Genomic DNA, 22,621 nt, shown 5'->3' on the forward strand with positions numbered 1-22,621 from the left:
ACAAATACCAGAATTTTGAGGGACTTTGATGAGGAGAATTTCAGGAGGAAAATCCTGTTTCACACCTTGTGTTTCCTCTTGCTCTTGCTGGTGTGTTTCTCTGTTGGAACCACCATGTTTGCAGCTGCCTGCCTCCTGTGTTTACCTCCGTTCTCTCCTCTCTCCGTCCTCCCGGCCAGCCTGGGATTACTCTGCTCCTGCACAGGGGGGTTGTCCAGGACCCCCAGACCTTGGCATATCTTCTCCCTGTCCCTCGCCGCCGTCCTCTCCCCGAGTCCGAATCTCTCCCTGTCCTCTCTGTCTGTCTGCCTCTCCCTCTCTGCTAATCTGTCTCTGTCACCTTGCCTCTCTCTGTCCTGCACTAATCGCTCATTTTCTTCCTCCTGTCTCTCCCCTTTTGTCAGTTTCTGTCTCTCTCTCAGCGCCGGCCAGTCTCTCTCCTCCTGTTTCTGTCTTTCTCTCTCTGCCACACCTATCCTCTCCCTCTCTCTCCCTTCACTTCCATCTCTTTCTGCAATGCCCACCCTGGATCTCTCCCCCAGCCCCTGACCAGGAACCCTGCTGAGCAAACTCAGGTCGATTTTCACCCATAAACTCTGGATCTCCTGATATTCCCTTAAGGGCGAAAGAGGCACCTCGTGTCCCATATTGGAAGGTGGCGACATGGACTCCAGGTCTTTACTCTGCCCTCCTAGCCCTCCAGGATCGGGAACAGACGTACCAAATGAACCACTGATGTTGCTGATGCTGAGGGAGTTACAGCTGCTACCGCTGCCATTACTGCCGCTGCTGATGCTACTATTACTACTGCTGCTACCATTAGTGGTCACATTGCTACCATCTTTGACTCGGACTCCTTTCCCTCCAAATGTTCCCAGACTCCCCACACTGCCGGCAGAGCCAAGACATGGGAGCAGAGGTGTGTGGATATGCGTGTTGGACAGAGTTTGCGTGTTAATCGCGGAGCGTGTCGGCTGAGGTGGCAGTGTCGGGATTTTGATGGCTTCCTCGGTGTCCGACTGGCATTCTGACGAAGAGGAGGAGGAATCTGTTTCGATAAATTCTCTGGACTTGGGCGTGATCCTGGTACTGGGACCTCTGTGTTTCCTTTTATCCTATACATATATATGAGAACAATGACATAAGAAAAGAGCATTTTAAACAGAACTACCCATAATTATTGAAATGCGCCATCGTATAAAGATCACTGTGGCTGCAAATGTAGAAAAAGCACATGTAAAGCCCACACAGCTTATCTTCTCTCCATTTAGTCAAAGATTGAGCCACGCCCATGATAAAAAGAGCTTTTTATCTTCTATCTTACATTCTATAACTGGGAAAAGCTGGCTTACATGCCATCCACTGATGCACTTTTAAACCCAGACAGAAAAAAAACCTGCTGTAGACAAACATTCTAATCAAAAGCTAAGCATATACAGTGTGTTACTGAATGTGATAATATCATGCAAATTAGGCAGCACAAGTTGCCAGCTTGTTCTACTAATCTGTGAAGTGAAATGAAACATGTTTGACTGTCTAATTTTGAATGTCAGCGATATTCGCTGCGCACAAGTCACACAGCTGAGCACAGGCAGTCTGTTTGTCACATGCAAATTAAAAGATGCATCTCACATTTCTGATTCTGGAGGAAGTCTGAGCAGTAAGTGCTCGGTTTGATTGGAAAAAGGCTAGCTGTGCCATACTGTAGATAACTGTGTGTCCACTGAGAGTAAATCCTCAGTGGCTGCAGCAATAGTAATAAGAATAACAATGAAACTAAAAACAATAATGTCACAAAATGATTCATACATGGATTAAAAAGAACAGTAAGAGAAGAATAAAAAGAACAATTAAACATTAAGAAAACATCAGTTATAATTGAAACGGATATGACAGATTTAAAAACTGACTTGAAGTGGAGAGAACTCAAAAAATTCATGTATTTTCTGCAGTATTTTAATGTTATAATGCCCGAAATAATATAAAAAGGAAAAATTAGCTAGATTTCTTCAATCTTTTTTTGACTAAATTTGTGAAAATCCGGAACCGATGTTTTAAATGCTCACAGATTTAACCAATACTGGCAAAAAAGGCATATATATATATATCACAACTTATATTTTTATAGAATTGATGTTTGTCACACTTCTCTGCAGCTTGAGAAACACATTTCACAGTGCTGAATGGATATGCTGTATATCTATATGCTGTATTTTAGCCATAATGTGGCTCAAATATGTTATACTTTACAGTCTGTCTTCATACTTGTCTCCTATCGGCTTTGTGGAAACACAGCCTGCAGTTAAACTGAAAAGGTCAACATGGATTCTGAACTGTGCTGAGGAGCGCAAAAGTTCTTAGCTCTTTTTTTTTTTAACAGAACCTATTCCAATCTATTTATTTTGGCAGATTTCTCAATGAGATATGTTGAATATTAATAATGATTGTAAAAGATATATATACATATATCACAATTTTTAAGTTCATATCACACATGAGTAGTTGAAGGGCTGTAGGAAAATTGAAAACCATATATTCATTTCTGTTTTCATAGCTTCTGGTTCTGATGAAGGATTTTTAAAATGATATCGTGTTCCATTTGAACCTACTAGTGGGTTTTGGGGTTCAGGGCTTAATGCAGAACTACAACAGTTCCATGTTTAAATTTAACTTTATGACGTCTATAGAATTCATGATAGTTTTCTTGTGCTCTTGCCTGAAATTCATTTTTATCAATAACAAAATTTAAGGAATACAGTTGATATTTTAGAATAACATGTAGTCTCTGTCTACGGAGCTCAGGATCCAATCAGACAAACTGGTCGTAAATATACAGTTTGATACTCTAAAGCGAATATATAATTTCCTAAATCAACAGGGGACTGTAGTTTTTGGAAAATGTCGCTCAAATGACAAACTTTCTGTGGACTATTTTCATTTTTGTTGATTAGCACACATCTGATTTGCTGGTGAGTATTTACACTAATAAGTATCATAACAACACAACCTGGTTTTGTGCAGCTGTGGAGCCTGATGACAGAAGAACAAGCATCGGCAGGCTCTAGCTGTAAAGACAATAGCTGTCAGAAGGAGAACTTTAGTTTTACAATTTGTTAAAATTGAGAAAATCTCACCCAGGTTTATGTTTTAAGAGAAGAAACTGACTTGTTGTTGTTTGTGTATCATCAATTCAACATCTTGGCAATTATTGTTCTTTCTTCTTCTGTGAACAATGTGCCAGCCAACACAACCAGCCAAAATCCTCTTACTTTCTTCTCTAGTGCTCCACAGACACACCTGCATCCCTGGCCTTGTCTTGTTTCTAATCAACACTGACCATCTGATGTTTGAATGCTTAATTTCAGATGTGTACTGATCAATTGTCCTCAGTTGAAACAAAGGGAAGTGAGGAGCAGCTCTGTCTGCGCAACATCAACACAGGAAAGTGACTACAGAGGCAGATGCAGTGAAGAAAACACCACTAATGTTCCCAGTCTTCAGCAAAACCCACTCACTTGGCAGACGCAAACTTCTGGAATCTCTCCAATGCATGTTGCCATCTGCAAAATCCATTCTCAGTAAATGCCATGTTGTCTTTTGTTGAAGAGGGAAAAAGGGGGGGAAACTGTCCCTTGTATAATGCTTATTTAGACTGCTGGAAAATGCCTCGCCTAAACAAAAGTCTTCGGCCCTGTTTTCTGAAAAGTTCACCTCTTCTCGCTGTTGACATTAGCTGTCCTGCCAGCTGTTCTGCACAGCTAAAGCTGGCAGAGGATCAAACGGTGTGACAGCACTCACAGCACAGGCTGCAGATGTTTGCACTCATCCTGCTTTTCAGGTAATTTAAGGAAGGTTATATCTTTTAACAAAACATGGGAATTTTTGGCTGTGTAGTCTCCGGCTGTTGTTGACAGGAGGCGGTATAATGAACACCAACATGCATACTACAGAAAATGTACGCAATGTGAAACCATTACATCAATACTCAGTGTAATTTGGTGTCATGGATGATTCTACATTTTATAATCTAAATATAAATGTTCTGTGTAGATTCTCAGTCATCCAGGTCGTGGTACAGGCGCGTGACAAAAGAAAAGAAAACATAGCATGAAGTTTCTCAGTAAGTTGTTGGGCCACCAGAGCAGCTTTAGTTCTCTTTGAAATGGACAATGTTGTATTGATTAGCAGTGACTCTTCCGTCTTATGGTGGATCCAAACTGTGCCAGTGAAATTCCCCTCAAAGCATAACAGAGCCACCAGATCTCCTGACTGTAGGGGTCGAAGGTTTAGAGTTTTCCTTCATTTGTTTCTCTGTATCAAAGTGATAAACGGAAGGCAGCTCAGCTTGAGTTTCTTGCAGATGTTTCACTGCTGATCTGGTTGGGAGCCTCGCTTACTACTCTGCTAAGGAGGTGGAGCCTCGGTGGAGTTATGCGACGATCGCCATTGGTTTGTCTGTTTGTCTGTCTGTTAGCAGCATTACTCGATAGTGGACTCATGGATTTGGATGAAATTTTCAGGGAAGGTCAGAAATGACACAAGGAGGATCAGATTTTGGCATTGATGAGGCTTATAGTGTTTATCCATGAATTTTTAAAAAGATTTCCTTATCATTGCGAGATAGCAGCACGGCGTCACTGTAACTATGACAACAAGTGAACAATTTCACCTGCCTGTTGGTAGTGTCTGCACTTGGATCTTTCCCTGCTAATCCCGTGAGATTTTGTCAAGCTTGATACTAAAGGTCCATCATTTGTTCATGTTTTATGGTGTGGATACAGAGGTACAGCCTGCCAGTGACAATCTACACGGATGAAAATGCCACCAAAACCAATAACCTTCCTTAAATTACCCGAAAAACAAGGTAGGTGCTAACATGTGCTTCATGAATGATCTCACAAAGGTTGGGACTCCCCACCAGTCAGTTAGAGCTAAAGAAGGCTTCTGGATGGAAGGTGGAACATCTTCAAGAAACTAGAGCAAGTCTAGAGTCCTATTCATGGCCTCTCTATGCTCACTGGTGACGAATGTAGACAGTGGTATTGGAAAACACATTAAACAAAGAACACCCTTGGACTCCTATTAATGCTTCTAGAAGTGAGACTTTGCGCTTTCTACAGCATATAGTAGGTCCAGATTAAGCACCAAATCAATGAGAATATTCCAGAAGTGGGACAAGCACAGTGAGTGGACAAAAGTCAGAATATCTGGGCAATTTCTGGACAGTGTTTAAACACCACCATGAAAAGGACATACTAATTAAAGCACCTTCAAAATCTGGCAGCAACCACTTCAATTATAACTCTTAACTTGTGTAAATTAAGAAATGTATGTCATGTGGTCCCTTGAGGAACATATAAGTATGAATTAATGCAGATGTAGGTGAGGTAAAGCCATGTAGAGACATAATTAGAATGATAGTCTGTCTTTTATTTTGTTTTCCTGAAGCCAACTACTGTTGAAAAGAGCAAAACACACCATCCTGATAAGTAGATATTGAATAATTAGTTATACATGCTGAGAGAATGAATTCAAATGTTGAGCTCTGAATAGCTGCCAAGTTGACTGAAGCTCACTGCTGACGTGGAAGGCGTCGGGGTCGGATGTGTCGTACTGGGTCACATCTCTAAGTCTTGTGTCAGGCTGTGACAGATGAGCTGCTGTTTGCTAGTTATTGCAGTTTTCCTTGTTTTAACATCAATGACAGCTGTCAGAATAATTTCCTCAAACTGACGGCATAAGAATGGAGAGGAAATTTGTTTTCAAAGCAAACAAAGATAATGATGCGAGGCACCTGTGTCGCAAAGATCAACAAGAATCAAAATGTGGCACATCCTAAAAAAAATAATCCTCCAGTGTGTTGTGTGAACTGATGCTGATGTCTTTTGTTCTTCCAAAGACGAGTGCATATATTAATCTGTCTCACACATCAACCCTGCTCCAGTTGTCTGGAAAGTTTTTCTCTCGAGTTACACAAGGTCAACATTTACAGAATATGGGCTCATACAGAGGCAGCTTTTCTTTGACCTCAGTTAATCCTTGAGGATATTTTCAGGGTTATTTCACCACCTTTACACCTCAGCTCTTATCCTGGTCAATATAAGGGTCAGCCATACATGCTGTAACTTGTTTTGTTCGGTCTCGGCTCTGAGAATCTTCCATTATTTTAATATAATAACACTTGCAGGGTTTTTTTTATGATAGCCTTCATAGCAAAGAAAAATCATGACGAAATTGTAATGTGTTTGCTCATATATGGTCATAAAATGTTAGCAATACAGATGGGTCAATATATAATTGCGGGACTTTTTGTATCATAATTGACATTTTTGCTGTTTTCAGGCCTAAAATCAACATGGCCGCCTATAACCAAACACCACATGACATTTTTAGAGATAGATTCTTCTAAATATTATATATACAATTAGGTAAAATTGAAAGTTATTCATAAAGATATTGTCATAAACATGTTGGCATGCAATAAATCCACACTTGACTCACACACTACTTTACATTAAATAAGTCAGAAAGCCTTGGAGTCTTGCCAGTCTTTTCTTCAGAAGGAAATGACATCATGTGGAGCAGGTCATGTGATCTGGAATTAACACACTTCCTTCAGAGGTGTTTTTGTAAGGGGGAATGTAGTTGAAAGTGATTTCTTGGACACAGATACAGTTTATTTTCGATGTAAAATTTGATATATTGCCAAAAAAGGAAATATCTATCATGATTATCTCAACTTAATAAAAAGAAGACATTTTATTACTGTTTAGCTAATTAGAAGGTGGTTGTTATTAAATTCAGATGGTTATTTTGTCGACATTTTAGTGATATCCAGTCATTTTTTATTAACAAATGATTGGTTTCATAATAAATAATTATGGAATTTGTAAAGACGTGCTCATTATGAACATAAAAACATTATTTTTTTTATTTTTAATTAAAAAATGTATGCAAAATATATCCCATGGACTTCAAAAGTCCCTCAATTATATCTTGACCCAGATATCTTTTCATAATTATGTAAGGGGGATTGTCTGGATTTGGGTTATATCACAACCATGATATTGGAATACTGCATGGCTCAGCACTGGGGAAGAATATGTGCTTACTGCCAGACAGAAATACAGTAACTGTCATTATTTAATTCACATTTACAGCAGACTACCTTTGAATTATTGCAATCAAAAACGAATCCATTATTTTCTGTTTATTTTTCAGAGAAGGTTGGATGTAATGTTGGAGACGCAGAGCAGGAATGTGCTGTAATTTCAAAACCAGACCACCCTTTGGCACACAGAGAAACAACCAGAATCACTGGAAAGGCTGAGTCCTGCTGTTTAATTTTATATGCAGTATGTCATGAACTGATGGGGACTTGTTGAGCTATCCACCTGAGAAACAGGAGTGAGAAAAAGGGGCAAAGAAAGTAATAAGCATTATAATTTGCAGAGGTTTGATCTGTCTCTTATATGTTATCACTTTAGTGTGTGCAAATATGCAACAAGCATAAATACAGAGCTTCATTCCTGCTCTTTCTTGTGATGTCATATTAACTTACCTTTGGAATGATGAGCCCATGAGTATTTGAAACAAGACAGATGCTGTAAGATTGTAACTATGACTAAATTTGATGTAAACTCAAACTCATTTTTCTGGCTGAGCACACAGATGAGCAGCTGGCATCGTTGGAAAGCTAAAGTTGCATAGTTTCATTTGTTAGGTGCCACATCTTATTGCAATAAACATTTCCAAAGCAATTCAACTGAGAAGAAGGGATGTGAACTTGGATGTAAAGTGTGTCAGCTGGGCTCTGATGGTAAATATTATTATCGTAAAACACTACTGATCAAAAGTTTGGGCACACCTTCTCACTCAATGTTTTTTATTTAATTATTTTCTACATTGTAACTTAATACTGAAGACATCGGAACTATCAAAGAACACATATGGAATTACGTTGTAAACAAAAAAGTGTTAATCTTCAGCAATAATCTACAATGTGGAAAATAATACAAATAAATAAAAAGCACTGAATGAGAAGGTGAGTCCAAACGTTTGACTGGTAGTGTAGATGTTACAATGTAAAAACATGCATTTCTGTGCCATACTGTGTCGATCTCCTGGTGTCTCAATATAAACATGTTGCATTAAAGCCATTTATTTGAAGAAACTCTATTTCCCTTCTCAATAATAGGTAAAGAAGGGTGAGATTTTCATGTGCTGCATTCTTTTCCTTGTGTAATTTATTGTCCAATCTGTGCTTTTCTTTTAGATATATATATCTCTCAGTTACTCAAAGCCTCTTGATTGAAAGGTTTCTAGCTTTCTTTCTTTACAAGTCAGCGATGAACCATATTATTCACAATCCATTTTTTATGCAGCATGAGTTTGACGAATCATCTACAGACGTTAAGATGAAGTGATCATTACAGGATACATGGGCAATGTATTACATATGTGCAGGACTTGGAGTTGAACTGTATTCCAGATGTTTCAGAGTGCAGGGAAAAGCTCCTACGGTGCTCGAGTCATGCACTCCATTTGTCAAAACACACACACATGCAAGTATCTGAACCCTCCAAAAAAAACGAACCTGGCTTACGCTGACAGCAGGTACTGGCACCGGGGTCTGCTGTAGCGCTGCCGGTGGAGCGGCTGTGTTGTTGTTTGTGTTGGTAGCACTGCGAGGTTCCTTTCTCGGGGCTGTTTTCCCACTGGGGGGTTTGCTTCGCAGCCTTGCAGGGTTCTGGTGCTCCAGGGAGGGGGGAGGCAACAGGTCCTTGTCCCTGGCTGCAGGGCTGAGGGGGGAGGAGGGGAGGAAACGCAATGAAAAAGAGGAAGCGTCACAATCTGAACTGGTTTCACCCTTGAGCAAGGCACTGAATCTCCACCGAGTCGTACACTTGCCAACAGTGGAAGATACTGTTTGCCTCGGAGAGCTCCAGGGGGTGAATGTGTGCTCAAATGAAAAAAATATAAGACAGCATGAAATAATTGAAAACAGCATGTATTCAGCTGAACTTGTTTGGATGTGGGGAGCTTAAAATGGAAAGAAGGAGGAAGGAGTGATTGAGGGAGAGGAAAATAATAAAAATAAATCTAGGGAATCAACCCTTTTTGTTTTTTTTTCTAATTGGCCTTACATCGAGTTGTGCGCTGAATTTGGCATAGCTTCTACTCAGTCTGAGCATTATTTTTCCCCCCAGACACGGGAGTGAACGTCTTCAGTGGCTCAGTGATCCAGTGCAGTCTCTGTTAGCTCTTTACACTACAGTAAGTGACAGTGATTGCAATAGTTTGACCAACAACATGCATCTTGTTAATTATGATTTTTGCATTTATTATATTCTCTTTGAAATACCTGGTGGAAGTTGAAACACTTTAAGAGTCCCTCCACCTTCGAGTTGTGTTTTCCTACAAAGGAAGCTATGATGAAAAATAGCTGACTTAACTGTGTTGATTAAAAGGGGTGAACACAGACACAAGAGGTCTGGCTTTACTGTATAAATTCAAGAGCCACTGGTTTTCAGTGCAGCTTTTGGTTTAATCCTATTTTAAATAAACATTATAGAGAAATGCTGCAACACTTCCTGGTTTGAAAACCATAATATATGAGGTTGCCAAGTGAAGATCCAACATTTAATATTATTATATTATTTCAATATATTAGGAACAAAAAAAGTCATATTCTCATGCAATTTCACTTTTATGCAGATGATGCTGCACTGGATAATTGATATTTAACCTTCGTAGATAATAAGTAACCACATGTTGGGTGACTGAATCAAATATAAATACATTAAAAAAAATCAAAAATCAGTGAATGAATGAACCTGTCTAGAGCCTGTGAGTACTGACTAACGTGACCAATGAAACATTTTTATTCTCATTTGTCCTTCTGAAAAATTTGTCACAATATAAAGAAGTTTATATTATGACATTTTTTTAAAATAAGGAAAACAGCCTTGGTAGAAAGCAATTACTGAAAATTAGAGATGCACCAATCAAGTCTTGTTTGCTCCCAATCCTATCCGGGTAGTAGTAGTATTATATTGTAAATTATCTGTAGTACCTGGCTGTGCCACCAGGTGGTGTAGTGACCAGAGGATGAAAACACTTCCATAGAGAACATTGTGAGGTTCTAGTTGGAAATGGGGCGCCATGACAAACCCGTCTGTGACACTTCATGACCTCTGACCCTCTTGATGTCTTAAATCAAACCAACATCAATCTGGACAGAATTCCTACATATCAGAGTGTGGCTTCAAGCAGCAAAATCAGCACAGGACAAGTGTCCAGTGCGCTCAGCATGTAATAGAGATTAATAAATTATTGTCTTTAGCCTTGGGCATCTAACAATTGTGCTTCTTTGTCAGGACTGAAACTTTGCAGTGATTAGCCTTTTTGCTTGTGCAATAATAATTTAAGCTAATTTACCTAAAAACAGTAAATATCATCAATCATCATTTCTCTGTGTATACTGGAAAAGCTATTGACTAACAACAACAACAGAAAGAATTACTTTAAGGTAATGGTCACCAGTGCTTTTACATTTGGAATGAGTGATAATCAGTCTATACATATGAGGTGCAGCCCTTTTCACCAAAATGGAAAGAGCCTGTCAGTTCTTTCCTTACCTGTGCTGGTTTGTCCGGCTCCATGTCTGGTTCTGATTATCCTCCACACTGTTTGACCTCTCCGCCCGTCTGGGCTGTTTCTTCCCTGTAGTGTTCCTCCTCGGGGTCGTGACCTCTGGCCCTGACAACAGGCCCGGCGACAGCCTCATCTTCGACCTCTGACCCTCCCCTGAGGCCTTCTGGCTGAGCTTGGCCTTGGCCTTCTCTCTGCCTGGGCTGCAGAGAGAGAAAAATAGATTTTTTCTTTCATGGCCAGAGACACATTTTTGTCAGCTGCTGCCAACAATTTGTTCACCCATCTGTCAGTGTTTCGTCCATTCAGTCATTTATTCAACAGATGTTCTTCAAAAAGTGACTTTGGCAGTATTCTGCACTTGTAGTGCCTACCAGAAGGTTGCCCTGGTATCCTTGTGCTCGACTGTAGGTGCAGCTGGAACCGGCGTGCTGCTGCTTCCACAGGGTTTGGTCTTGGTGGTCGAACCCACTGCTGGTGCTTCACTCCCTGGAGAGAAAGTCTCCTGAGCTTGGCTGATGGAGCCTAAGCAGTGGAGCACAACTATTATTTCCAGTCAAATTAAATTAAATCTATACAATATATGTCGCCACTCCGACACGATGACTTTAAGTTTCTGTATCTGCTGACCTGTGCCATGATGCTCTTGCTGTGGAGGAACCAGAGGTTTGGTTTGAGCTTGGACCTTATTCAACCAACTGTCCAGCTGCCATTTGTTAGTCGATGGAGGCTCCGGCTAGAAGAAGAAAACGTCATAAATATATCAGGACATAAACTACATTTCTTTTAGGATGGTCAGGCAAAATTTTATCTCGTCATAAACCGGTACAAAACACAAGGGAAGTCTCAAATGAGGCTTTAGAGGACAGTACGTCTCAGAATCATAAATCACTGAAAAGTTTTGTAGTGAAATATGAACGTAACCATTTATTCTGAGGTAACATAGTGCGCTTTGCATGTTTGGACAGAAGCAGCTCCACTGTCACGATTTTCTTTCCTTTTATCTGCATTTTTCTCTCACTTCCCCTCAGTGTGTTTGACTGCATAAGCCTATAAAACCAGGCAGCGTTGAGCCATTAAAATAATGTGATAAATAATGTTATAATTTGGCTTTCTGCAGTTGGAGTTTTATGACTTTCAGAACGCCGTTGAGAGACTGTGGGAAGAGAGCATTTAATGTACGGTCAGACTCATGGTGAATAGTGGTGAATCAGAGGGAATAAAAAAGGCAGTGAAAGTGCATCTGTCTCTTTGCAAAATATAAACAAACTAGAAGAAACTTTTCAGAGCTGAAGATGACCACTAAATCAGTATAGTTTACTGTTGAATGATTGTGAAACTGTTTTTCTGTCAAATTGGCTAATGCTAATTCTAGAAAAAAAGGGGAAATTTAGATTTAATAGCTGATAAAAACAAAATCTTCCATGATATAGTAGTTCATATTATAGCACTGATTTATTAACATTGCTGTACTGCGATTTTTACCAAGTGTTATTGCATTTATTAAATAAACTTGATTAATTGACAACTCTGAGTCTACCATTCCCTGTGATGACATCACCCACTATGTGCACACAGTAACAACAACACAGACAGACACACACAGTTGTTGTCGTACCTCTGGAGTGTTTGTGCGGGAGGCCTGATTATACTCGCTGTCACTGGAGCTGCTTTCTGACTCGTCGGTGTCAGACTCTGAGCTGCTCTCTGATTCACTGCTGCTCCCCGATGCACCGCTGAAACAGAAGGAAGAGAATCAACCTGTCACAATGCAACAAAACTAAGCCGGTTCACTCCATACTGAGGGAGCATACTGATGGACAGTCACCACAATGTTTCACTTCAAACTTTCACACTCTGGACAGGTCTGTTCACACTCTTCTTTGCTTTTTGACATCTTAAATGAACCAATAAAACAAAGGGAAAAAAAACAAAGAATTGCTGTAAAATCAGAACACAGCATTAACATCTATGCAGACGATGGTCTACTTTATCTTCAAGATATACACCAACAAGTGTAAATCAGCCATACTTACTGTCTCAGAAGCTATTCCCTCTTACCAAACAGGGTAATGATATTTACTGCAGGCTACCTGAGAGGTTTAATCTTAAAGTCCTTCTCAGAGAAAAACATGACAGGATTTTAAAATTCTCCACCTCGAGTCAATTACGTCTTTTTATTGATTCCAAACTTTCTACAGCTTTCTGCAAACAGCCAGGCACTGAATTCCTTTTTCTTCTGGACAAAAACTCAAACCTTGCTGCCTGTGCCACATTTAACTTTCCATTGTCAACTTTGGACGATAAATTATTCTTACATGCACCAATTTTGAACAAGCACAATGCAAAAAGATATTAGATTTGAACTACACATGTAAAAACATCTATAACCATAAATAATTATGTTCTTTACTTAAGTAAAAGTTCTAATACACACATTAAAAGTGCTCTATTCCAAGTAAAAGCCCCTGTAATTGTTGCAGTGTTGATGAAAGTCTGATTAAATCTTCCGATAATTTTTTAAATTTATTTTGTTTCCAACTGCAACTAATAATTATTTTCATTATCATTTAATCAACTGATTATTTTTCTATTTATCTTTTGACTATTTAGCTTGTAAAAGTCCTGAAAATAGTGAAAAATGCGTCAAAATGTACCCAGAATAATTATCACTTATTAAATTGTCTATTTTCTGCCAGCTGACAAACTAATTAATCAGCTGATTGTTTCAGCTGTACATTTACTCAGTCTGCAGTAACTGAGTAAATATACTTTGTTACATTCCTTCTCTACATATACTTGCTTGAAAGTCCCTCTAAAATATTTAGTTTAAACCTGATGGATTTCTGTTCATTTTAACAACCTACAAATGAAAAAGCCATGAGCGTTAGCTGAGACGTTTCCTTCTCTGCTCTTAAATGAAGCCCTGAAGTCTTTTCTGACTCATCCTGTCAGTTACAGCCTCAATCAGTGTCGAGGTTATTTAAGGTGCTCGATGGGTCATGGCTTCCTCTCTTTCACCGATTTGTTCCCGGCTTTGGTGTCGAGCTTGTAGCTCCCCAGTTTGATTGAGATAAGCTGTGAGCTCAGATGTTGCTTTGACATCTCTATAGAGTGGTAAGTAGAGAGGTGGACATCTATTGAATTTATCAGTCAGTCAAACTGAGTTATATTGCACTTTTTAAACAAACCACATGGAAACACTTTACAAGCAATTGGGAGAAAAAAAAACAACCTTAGAAGCTAATACACACCAAACAACAAAATATAATGAGATGAAAAAGAAGATGGGTGTTTGTAAGACAACAGAACAAAGTAAACTAGTGTACCAAAACAGCTTTTGTCAGTTAATATGTCCTGCTGTAATTTTACAAATGGTATATTTTATAAGTACATTTTACTTTGAAAAGCCGCTGTCACAAAGCTCTGAGCAGAATCTTTTGACATGTTTGAGCTTTTACTTTGAAAGCGTAGAACAGTACTGATCAGTCAGTCAGCTGTGACTCACAGAATTATATACATATTTTTTAAAATAAAATTTAAACTGTGACTGTGTAAAAACTGTAACAGATTTTAAAACCAGGGTTTAAATCAGTCATCTTTAAAGCTGTATGACCCATTTAAACATTAGATTTATACTTTAAAAATGCCAGAGCTACAGGGTTTCAAAGATGGCTGGGTTTTGGCAGTTGTCTGACCGACTTCCCATATTTTAACAGGAATTTCAAGGTAGTTTTATACAAACTCGTAAAAATCATGACAAATCGCTACCAGACGTCACAGCACACTATTACCAACTTCTTTACATCAAATTTGTATGTTTTTTTTAGACGCTGCAGGATGACTGAGGTGCCGAAAATCGTGTTGGAAGAATCTATGGCAATAAGCCCAAGAAACAGTGATACGTGTCCCTCAATGCTTATACACTGACACACTTACCTTAGTTGAATAAAAAACTATTAAACAAGTAATAATGATGATTAATAAAATAAACAGGGCCTATGGTATATGCTTGGTGGAGAGCCATGCTAATATAAGCACCATCTCAGTCAAGCTGCTGTTAACCATCAGAGGCCTGGACTTGGATGCAGCTTTAGCAAACCCAGGATATGTTTTCATTATCTGGCTTCACTAAACCTGACAGCTGCAGTCACAAAGTGTCACATTTCACCTCGTTCTGTCTGAACTTAGCTACAAGTGTGTTCACATTTTTAAAAAAAATCACAAGACAGCAAACTATGATGTTTAAATATATTACAGGGTGAAAGGTACACAGGATAGTCAGGTAGCAAAGGAGGTATGAAACTGCAGACTGTGTGAAAGTAAATTAACAGGCTTATCAATAACACCGTCCTAACATTAAAGCCACCAGCAGATCTGACTATAACTGGACTGCAATCGTGTATTTTTTGCTTAGATGCTGCCTTTTACTATGGTGTGTAAGACAGTTTTATCCTTATTGTCTCAGCTCAACTTTTGGTGTTAAACACTCTTTGGAGTACTTTAAAACATAATAATTCCAACCGGTATGCAGACTGACTGCGACTCTCATAAGGTCAACGAGTGCAAAGCTTTAGTGCTTTGTCAGTTTCCTGCTTTAAGATAATACAAAGCTCTACAGAAAAACTCTGCTGCTTTGGAATTTCTTTCACTCGACAGGGGAAAAAAATGAAAGAAGCAAGACTCAAGTTCACTCCACTTTGTCTGTCATATCTATGTTTATATGCACCATAAGTTACCATGGCGATGCACCCATGTCAGAAGTGAACCATAGTGGAAGCCCTGAAAACTCACAGTTAAACCTGAAGTCGCCTCGTTGACCTCAAACTGTGCTTCAGATGCAGATCTCAGTTCTTAACAGTGTTTCCAGATATATAGAATAGAACGGAATAGAAATATTTTTTTGATTCCTGAAGGGAAATTCTGTTGTTACAGTGGAAAAGTGACTACTGCTACACTAGAAAAACATAAAATAACACATAAATATAAAAACAAACACTAAGGTACAAAATGCACAATAAAGTTCAAAACATACTCTGAATAAAAATGTGCTAAATTGAAAAATGTGTCAAATCCTAAATGCAAAAACAGCACATTACTCTCATTTATGCACTATGTGGATGAGGAAATCTTTTCCACTGTTACCAAAGCAAGACCAAGGTAATTCATAAAATCCTCCTACCACTGCAATTAGTGCGACGTAACACCAAGCTCTTCAGAAAAAAACACTCAACTGTATGAATTAAACCTTGTTTTTCTACTCATTTACGGTTTTATCTCAATGTTGAAAAGGGATAGTAATCAAAGAGGTCAAACACCTTGTAGCTCATTCACTAAAATGCAGCATCTGATGGAGAATGTAATAAAATACCTATTAATAAATGCATAAACACAGTGTTTTGAACCTGCTCAATTGTCTCATCTTCTCTGGTGCTTCAGCTCGGCCTTGTGTTCATCCTCCCCTCCACAGCGCTTTAAATGGCCTCCTGGAGGCAACACACAGCCGCTCGGCCCGACTTAAGAACACACACAAATGCACTTGCGCCTGTAGAAATTGCAATTATGTGTATTTGGCGTTGTGTACCTGTGTGTGTGTGTGTGTGTGTGTGTGTGTGTGTGTGTGTGTGTGTGTGTGTGTGTGTGTGTGTGTGTGTGTGTGTGTGTGTGTGTGTGTGTGTGACAGTGTGCACGTAATTTCAGTTCAAGGCTGCCATCACAGCAGGCACCAATCTGTGTGAGCAGTCAAGCAGCAAATCCATCAACTGTTCCTCAGGCAACACACACACACACACAGAAACAGTGACAGATACTGTATGAATGCAGTCCCTGTCCTGTTTTTCTGCTTTTATCATTACTCATCTATTCTCCGTCTCTCCTTAGATTCTGTCTTTCAATTTCAATTAAATTTTCACGTCTGTTCGCTCTATTAGCGTTCCATTTGAAACAATATTGGCAAAATGTCGAGTGAAACCTTTGTGCATGAGTGTGAATGTGTGTGTTTTTTATGCAGACTCTACTTGGCTCTTGTGTGTTTGGGGGACGTACTAAAGCAGCTTCAGACAATATTTTGATCTAATACAAGTGAGTCATGTTCTGATTCTACTAAACAATGCAACCTACAGAGAATCGCAATATGTTTTCTTCATTTTCTTCTCAGGTTTTCATACCGGTGCGTGGCTGTAAAATCACAATAAAACAATAAATGAGCCAGAGATATGATTCTCAATTAACTCCATTTTTCCCTCCTTGTTAAATTCAGCTCTTTCTTTTAGCAGGAGACTTTGAATTTCCACTGTGCTGTGACAGCTGTGTACATAGAGTTTAATGTCAGGACCATCAGATAACCTTTATTATGCCCCTGGGGGAATTTATTGATGAGGCCGAGTGCTTTCAAACAAAAATTAGCTGTATATCACAGCAGGCAGGGCAATTAAATATAACAGGAGTGTCAAAGAAAGCACTGTAAGAGCTGTAAGAGTAATATCTACCACATTAAGTAATGATTGTAGTGTCACCATCAATGCAAGTAGCTGGAGTTTAAAGTATTAATTTATTGTTACTGCCCCCCTGGAGGCAGCATGATGAGCTATGAGCAAAGAATGACATATTATCACCTTACAGGCTAATATGTTATTTTTAAAAAATAGTTTTTGGGGCATTTTTGTGCTTTTATCAATAAAGAGAGTGGACAAAAAGAGAAAAGACAGTTGTTTATACAATAGGGTCATTCCAGAACTGGAGGACATTTTACATCCCACCCATCAAATTTCAAATAATCAATGTACAAAATACTACAACATGCAATTGCTGTGTAAATGTACTTGTCCTGACACCAAATCTGAAAAAAATTGGGAGAAAAGAATGTTTGAAAATATTTTAAAAATGCAAAATAAGTCTGGAGCTCCCCCTGAAATGCCAAAAGATATTTTTACTTTAACTTTTTTCTCTACTGTTTTCCATCAGTCAGTTTGTCCTCTTGGTCAGCAGTAACAGCTAGCTAAATATCTAGCTTCTACTGCTGAGAAAAAGCTAACATTAGCATGGATTAGCAACCCTGTTACTGTGATTAGAGTAGGGTTAGCAAACAACAAATAAAACAGGGAATAAAAATGGTACCAGTGACGTGTAAGCTGAGCTAATCAAGCCTTTGATTGTTTATTACCTATTATGGATGAATATGGAACAAAATAGTGTAAAAGAGAAGGTTTATTTTTCAAACATTTTGAAGGCCAAATGTCTTCCAATTCTAGAATGACCCAAAAGCAGACAATATTCATTTATTCATGCTGAGTCATGGTTATTGTCACTTGATACGTAAATATAATTCCAATATTCGCTCCACTATTTGCTCTATTTTTGGTCTCCACCAACCCTCAGACAAATACGTGGATCTATAGCAGCTAAATGTTCCCATTTCTTCTCTTGCTAACTTTGTCTGTCTGTTGTTTGGTGCTATTAGTCAGTGTACAGTGGCTTTATCCGAGCTTTATAGCTAAGAATACCCGTGTGGGAGCGTATAAGCAGTAAGAACAAACCAAAGCAAAGAGCTGGAAGAAGCTAAAACACTCAAAGGAGCTCTGTAGGTTCAGAGGAAGATAATTCTCTACAAAATTATTACCAAACGAGACACCTTTCATATTCAATATGCACATTATCTACTACAACAGGTAATACAGCCACACGCAGATATGGATATTTAAAGTTTTAGCATTGAACTGTAAACAGGCTGTACCCAAACCCTTCCTTCATTCACTACTTCTTATACAATAGATACTACATGATTTACTACCATTACTACTGTAGGTTACTCCATGGTCAGCAGTAACTTCAGACTGATCAATATTGTTACATCACCACTGATCAATCAGTTTTATGTCATCTTGACAGAATGATATTTTTCCCCATCTATAAAACTGATAGCACAGACCAGTGTTTAGACTATGGACACTTTTTTACTCCATTGTTGAAATTTTTGTGCAGAAATTAAACACTCAGTCACTAATTCATATTCACTTGTTCAACTGCCAGACTGTGACTAGGCTAGTAACTGAATATATAAAAGCATTCGTGTATTTACTGTAATTTTAAACAAAATAATCTGCTGATTAACCAGTTGTTTGTTGCTGCTCTAAATCTCTTGGAACATAATCTTGAATTTTTCCTATTTGTCCATTATCAGTGCAGTTTTGGGCGGGAGGAGGATTGTTCCTAAAAATAAAACATCTCTCTACACTGGACTATAAAGCATGTGTTGTGTCTATTAGCTGCTATAGCTGTCTGATAAGCAAGTGGGATGTAATCTGACAAATGATGTGCAAAAACAACAGATATGACAATTCTTGGATGAGGATTGTCAAACATTGTTTCAGTTGCTGTAGGGAACAGGCTGTTTTTGCACGGATTACTGGAAGACTGAGGTAGCGAAGCCAGACAGATGGTGATAGCAGACATATCCTGGACTTGTGTCTAGGTCTACTTTTTATGTCCCTTATTGCCTTTAAAGAATCTTTTGATGTGCGACTATAAAGAACCCAGAGTGCTGTGTGTGAGTCAGCAGCAGTTCTCTCTAGCAGAGGAGACTCATTAGTATTATTGATTGAAATCCAAAAGATCCAGACTGTGGCGCAGCTACAGTATGTTACTCTTTATTCATCTGAGGAACGGACAACTTTTTGAATAGACAACTGGGGCCGACATTTTAATCAGGTTTCTGCGGTTGTGAACAGCAGCAGCAGCATTCAAATGTTCAAAAACAGTAATTTCACTATAATTTAAGAAACACCAAGATCATGAGACAAACCCCCCTAATGACTAGAACAAAGTCACGCTTTGGGGATTTTTCATACTCGGCAGCCCAATTTGAATGGTGTGGTTTCTCTTAAAGTCAAACAAAGTCACCTCCTGGAATTTTTTTTCTCAGTTTTACCAGTAATTATGGCAAACTTAAATAGATATTTTAGGAAACTACTGAGAAGGTAGGATTCATGAATAACCCCAAAACTGTATAGACTTCTACAAGCCTATTACAGAAGATATGACTTCAGTATCTTCAATGGAGGCTGCACAGTGGTTAGGTGGTTTGCACTTTTGCCTTGCAGCTAGAAGATCCTCCGTTCATGTCCCGGCCATCCTGGGATCTTTCTGCATGGGGTTTCCATGTTCTCCCTGTGCGTGTGTGGGTTGTCTCCAGATTCTCCAACTTCCTCCAACAGTCCAAAACCATGCTGAGGTTAACTGATAATTCTAAACTGACCGTAGGTGTGGATGTGAGTGTGATTGTTTGTCTCTGTGTAACCCTGTGACAGACTGGTGACCTGTCCAAGGTGTCCCCTGCCTTCACCCCAAGTCAGCTGGAATAGACTTCAGCCCCCTGTGACCCTAGTGAGGATTTAGCCGTGCATAGATGATGGACGGATAGATGGATCTTCAGCACAGCACCAAACCCTGCCAGGTCCCTTGTCCACTTCCAAAAAATGGTTGGATGCTAATGGTGGACGCAAGTCTAATGTTTCTCCCGAAATGAGAATTTTCAGGGAAACATGATGAGTCATTCTGATTAATCCCTTTTGGGACCATGATTATTTGTGCAAAATCCATCCAAATATGAGATATTTCTGTCTGTGATGGATCAGCCAACTGGCCGACACACTTTTTCATCCCGGTAATCATGATAATAGTTTCTATTCATAACTTTCATTCAGTAATATATCATGCACAGATCAGCAACAACATTAAAAGCAACAGGTTTAATGTTTCCTCCAGCAGGATAATGCTGTTAACCTCTATAACTGCTTAGGAACGGCTCAAGGAACACGGCAAAGATCCCAAGGCGTTGACCTGACCTCTAAACTCTGCAAAACCCTAACCAATGAAGTATTTGTAGGATTCAATCCACTGAGTCTTGACCTCGCAATCCAATGGATGCAAAGGATTCACTGCTAACATCTATGGCTGTTTGAGCAGCATGAAGGGAACCTATAAAATATTCTGCAGCTGGATTCAATGCTGTGGCTGCACTTGTTTTTACTGGAGAATAACGATTATCTGGGATTCTGCTCCACTTAAGCCAGATTGATTAGGAGACGGTGTGCAGACGGTCTACAGTTTATCACAGATACCGTTCAACTGTTTCTCTTTTTGCCACCACAAAAAAACACACATTTGGAGGAGGCTTTCATCTAAAGCACCTCATTGTTTGATGAGTGCCTACATTGTAACTCCAGGAAACAAATCACTTCCCCTGGTGGGCTAGCCCACATTGTCGATAAGACATTTGGCAAGAAATCAAGGTGAGAACAAACATCAGCTGAGTGTCTGCTGCACAGAAGAGCACTGTTCTCACTTGTCATTAGTGCTGGATAAGAGAGGATTTCTGGGAGCGCTGGGCTTTGCCTCGTATGAGTCCCTCTGCAGCCTGAAGCAGTGCATGCAAAAATGAATGATTTAACTCTGTCTGTATGATTTTAGTTTTTTTGTTTTTTTATCTGCCGTCTTGCTATTAGATGTTTACAACATGAAATTGTCTTTTATGTCATAAGAGAAACTCTCCAAAAGGCTGCACATAATAGACCAAATAGTGCAGGAGACATTTAATAAATGTGATGGTGGATGGTTTTTATGGCATCTCATATCAGCCTTTCATTTGCCAAAAGATAAAACTGACTGGAAGCATGAGTTGAGTGTATATTTCCCACTCTGATATGTTTGTCTTTTTGTTTAAATAGCGCCGTGATAAGTTAAAGGAAAGCGTGAGTGTCTTTTACTCTGGCTGGGATTTTCAGCAGAGTGCTCTCTATAGCCTGTTTTATTCTGGCAACATAAACAGTGTGTGTTAGAGGAACAAGATGAAAGGAGACGAGTATGTGTGTGAAAGCATTACATCTGGCTCGCTTTCCTCCTCTTTTTTTCCCAGGAATCAGCCATCAGCCGTCAAAAATAATTTAATGCCGTGGTTGGTGCCAAATTAAAATGCAACGCCAGCTGGTGCAGACTGACAGAGCAGCTTTTAACTGGACATTTCTGCTGTACTTCTATGATGTTTAGATGAAGTTAAGACATATAAACTTCTTCCAGGAGTTTGTCTATCTGACTTGAAGGACACTGAGTTCCTATTTTTGTGAAATATATCATCCTTCCAGTCAGTTAGAAATGGAAAAAATGTCAGTTATTTGTCAGTAAAATACCATAGCTCTTTATCCACAGAGAAAAGTGTCTCATTTTATCACCCACATATTCTTTGTATCTCATCTTTCCCATAATATTTTCTCATCTCTGCATTTATGATCTTTATTCAGCTTTATGTAGTTACACTAACATAAATAAATGACCATACAACATAACCTTAACAGTGACGAAAAAGTCTATTAAAAATAATTTCCTGTTCAAGTTGGTGTCTTTCTGTTCCTTTCTATATCTTATGCATCCACCGTGCTGTGCTTATTTAGGACACAGAGGCTTCACTCTGTTTTTTTTGTGTGTACGCCTGTGTCAACGTTGCATAAGTAACACAGATAAGACTTACAAAATAGCCTTTGTCAGATCCTCAGGCTCCAGCAGAAGCTTTGGTGTCTGTCTGTTTATTTGTGTGATAAAATCACAAGCACAACAGGGGAAATGAAAACCTTACAGCCTTGACAAAATGATCTGTTGGTTTGATATGTCCAGTGGGCCTCACAAGATCCACACGACACCCACATACTTAAAGGCTGCAGCAGAGCCACGCTTGTGAATACAAGGACTTTACAAAGCTGCCAGTATTCATGGTCGGAACCAACAACAAGGTCAAGAGGAAAACTGGCTGCGAGTAAATAATGTGGTTTTACATTACACCTGAGAGACATCTGAAAAAGACAGTTGTTCAGTTCAGTCATGCCGTGGCCTTAAACTAGACGCTTTCTAACTTTGGCTGCAGATGCACTTGAGCTCGTCCCTTTGTACCAGCTAACAGTCTTCTAACACATTATAAGCA

General features: G+C 39.1%; 1 protein-coding gene across 2 annotated transcripts in view; it reads right to left on the reverse strand.

The window, feature by feature from the left end:
* Nucleotides 1-22,621, reverse strand: part of aff2 (AF4/FMR2 family, member 2) — a 241,069-nt gene that overhangs the window by 35,904 nt on the left and 182,544 nt on the right. For both annotated transcript variants that reach the window (XM_051954950.1, XM_051954949.1), the window contains exons 11-16: nucleotides 12,272-12,389; nucleotides 11,284-11,389; nucleotides 11,028-11,178; nucleotides 10,641-10,856; nucleotides 8,597-8,801; nucleotides 66-1,115 (exon numbers count right to left, since the gene is read on the reverse strand). In XM_051954950.1, coding sequence (XP_051810910.1) covers nucleotides 66-1,115; nucleotides 8,597-8,801; nucleotides 10,641-10,856; nucleotides 11,028-11,178; nucleotides 11,284-11,389; nucleotides 12,272-12,389 — 1,846 coding nt within the window. The remainder of the gene's footprint in view (nucleotides 1-65; nucleotides 1,116-8,596; nucleotides 8,802-10,640; nucleotides 10,857-11,027; nucleotides 11,179-11,283; nucleotides 11,390-12,271; nucleotides 12,390-22,621) is intronic.

The sequence above is a fragment of the Acanthochromis polyacanthus genome, chromosome 10 (genome assembly GCF_021347895.1).
Source record: "Acanthochromis polyacanthus isolate Apoly-LR-REF ecotype Palm Island chromosome 10, KAUST_Apoly_ChrSc, whole genome shotgun sequence".
NCBI classification, from domain to species: Eukaryota; Metazoa; Chordata; class Actinopteri; family Pomacentridae; genus Acanthochromis; species Acanthochromis polyacanthus.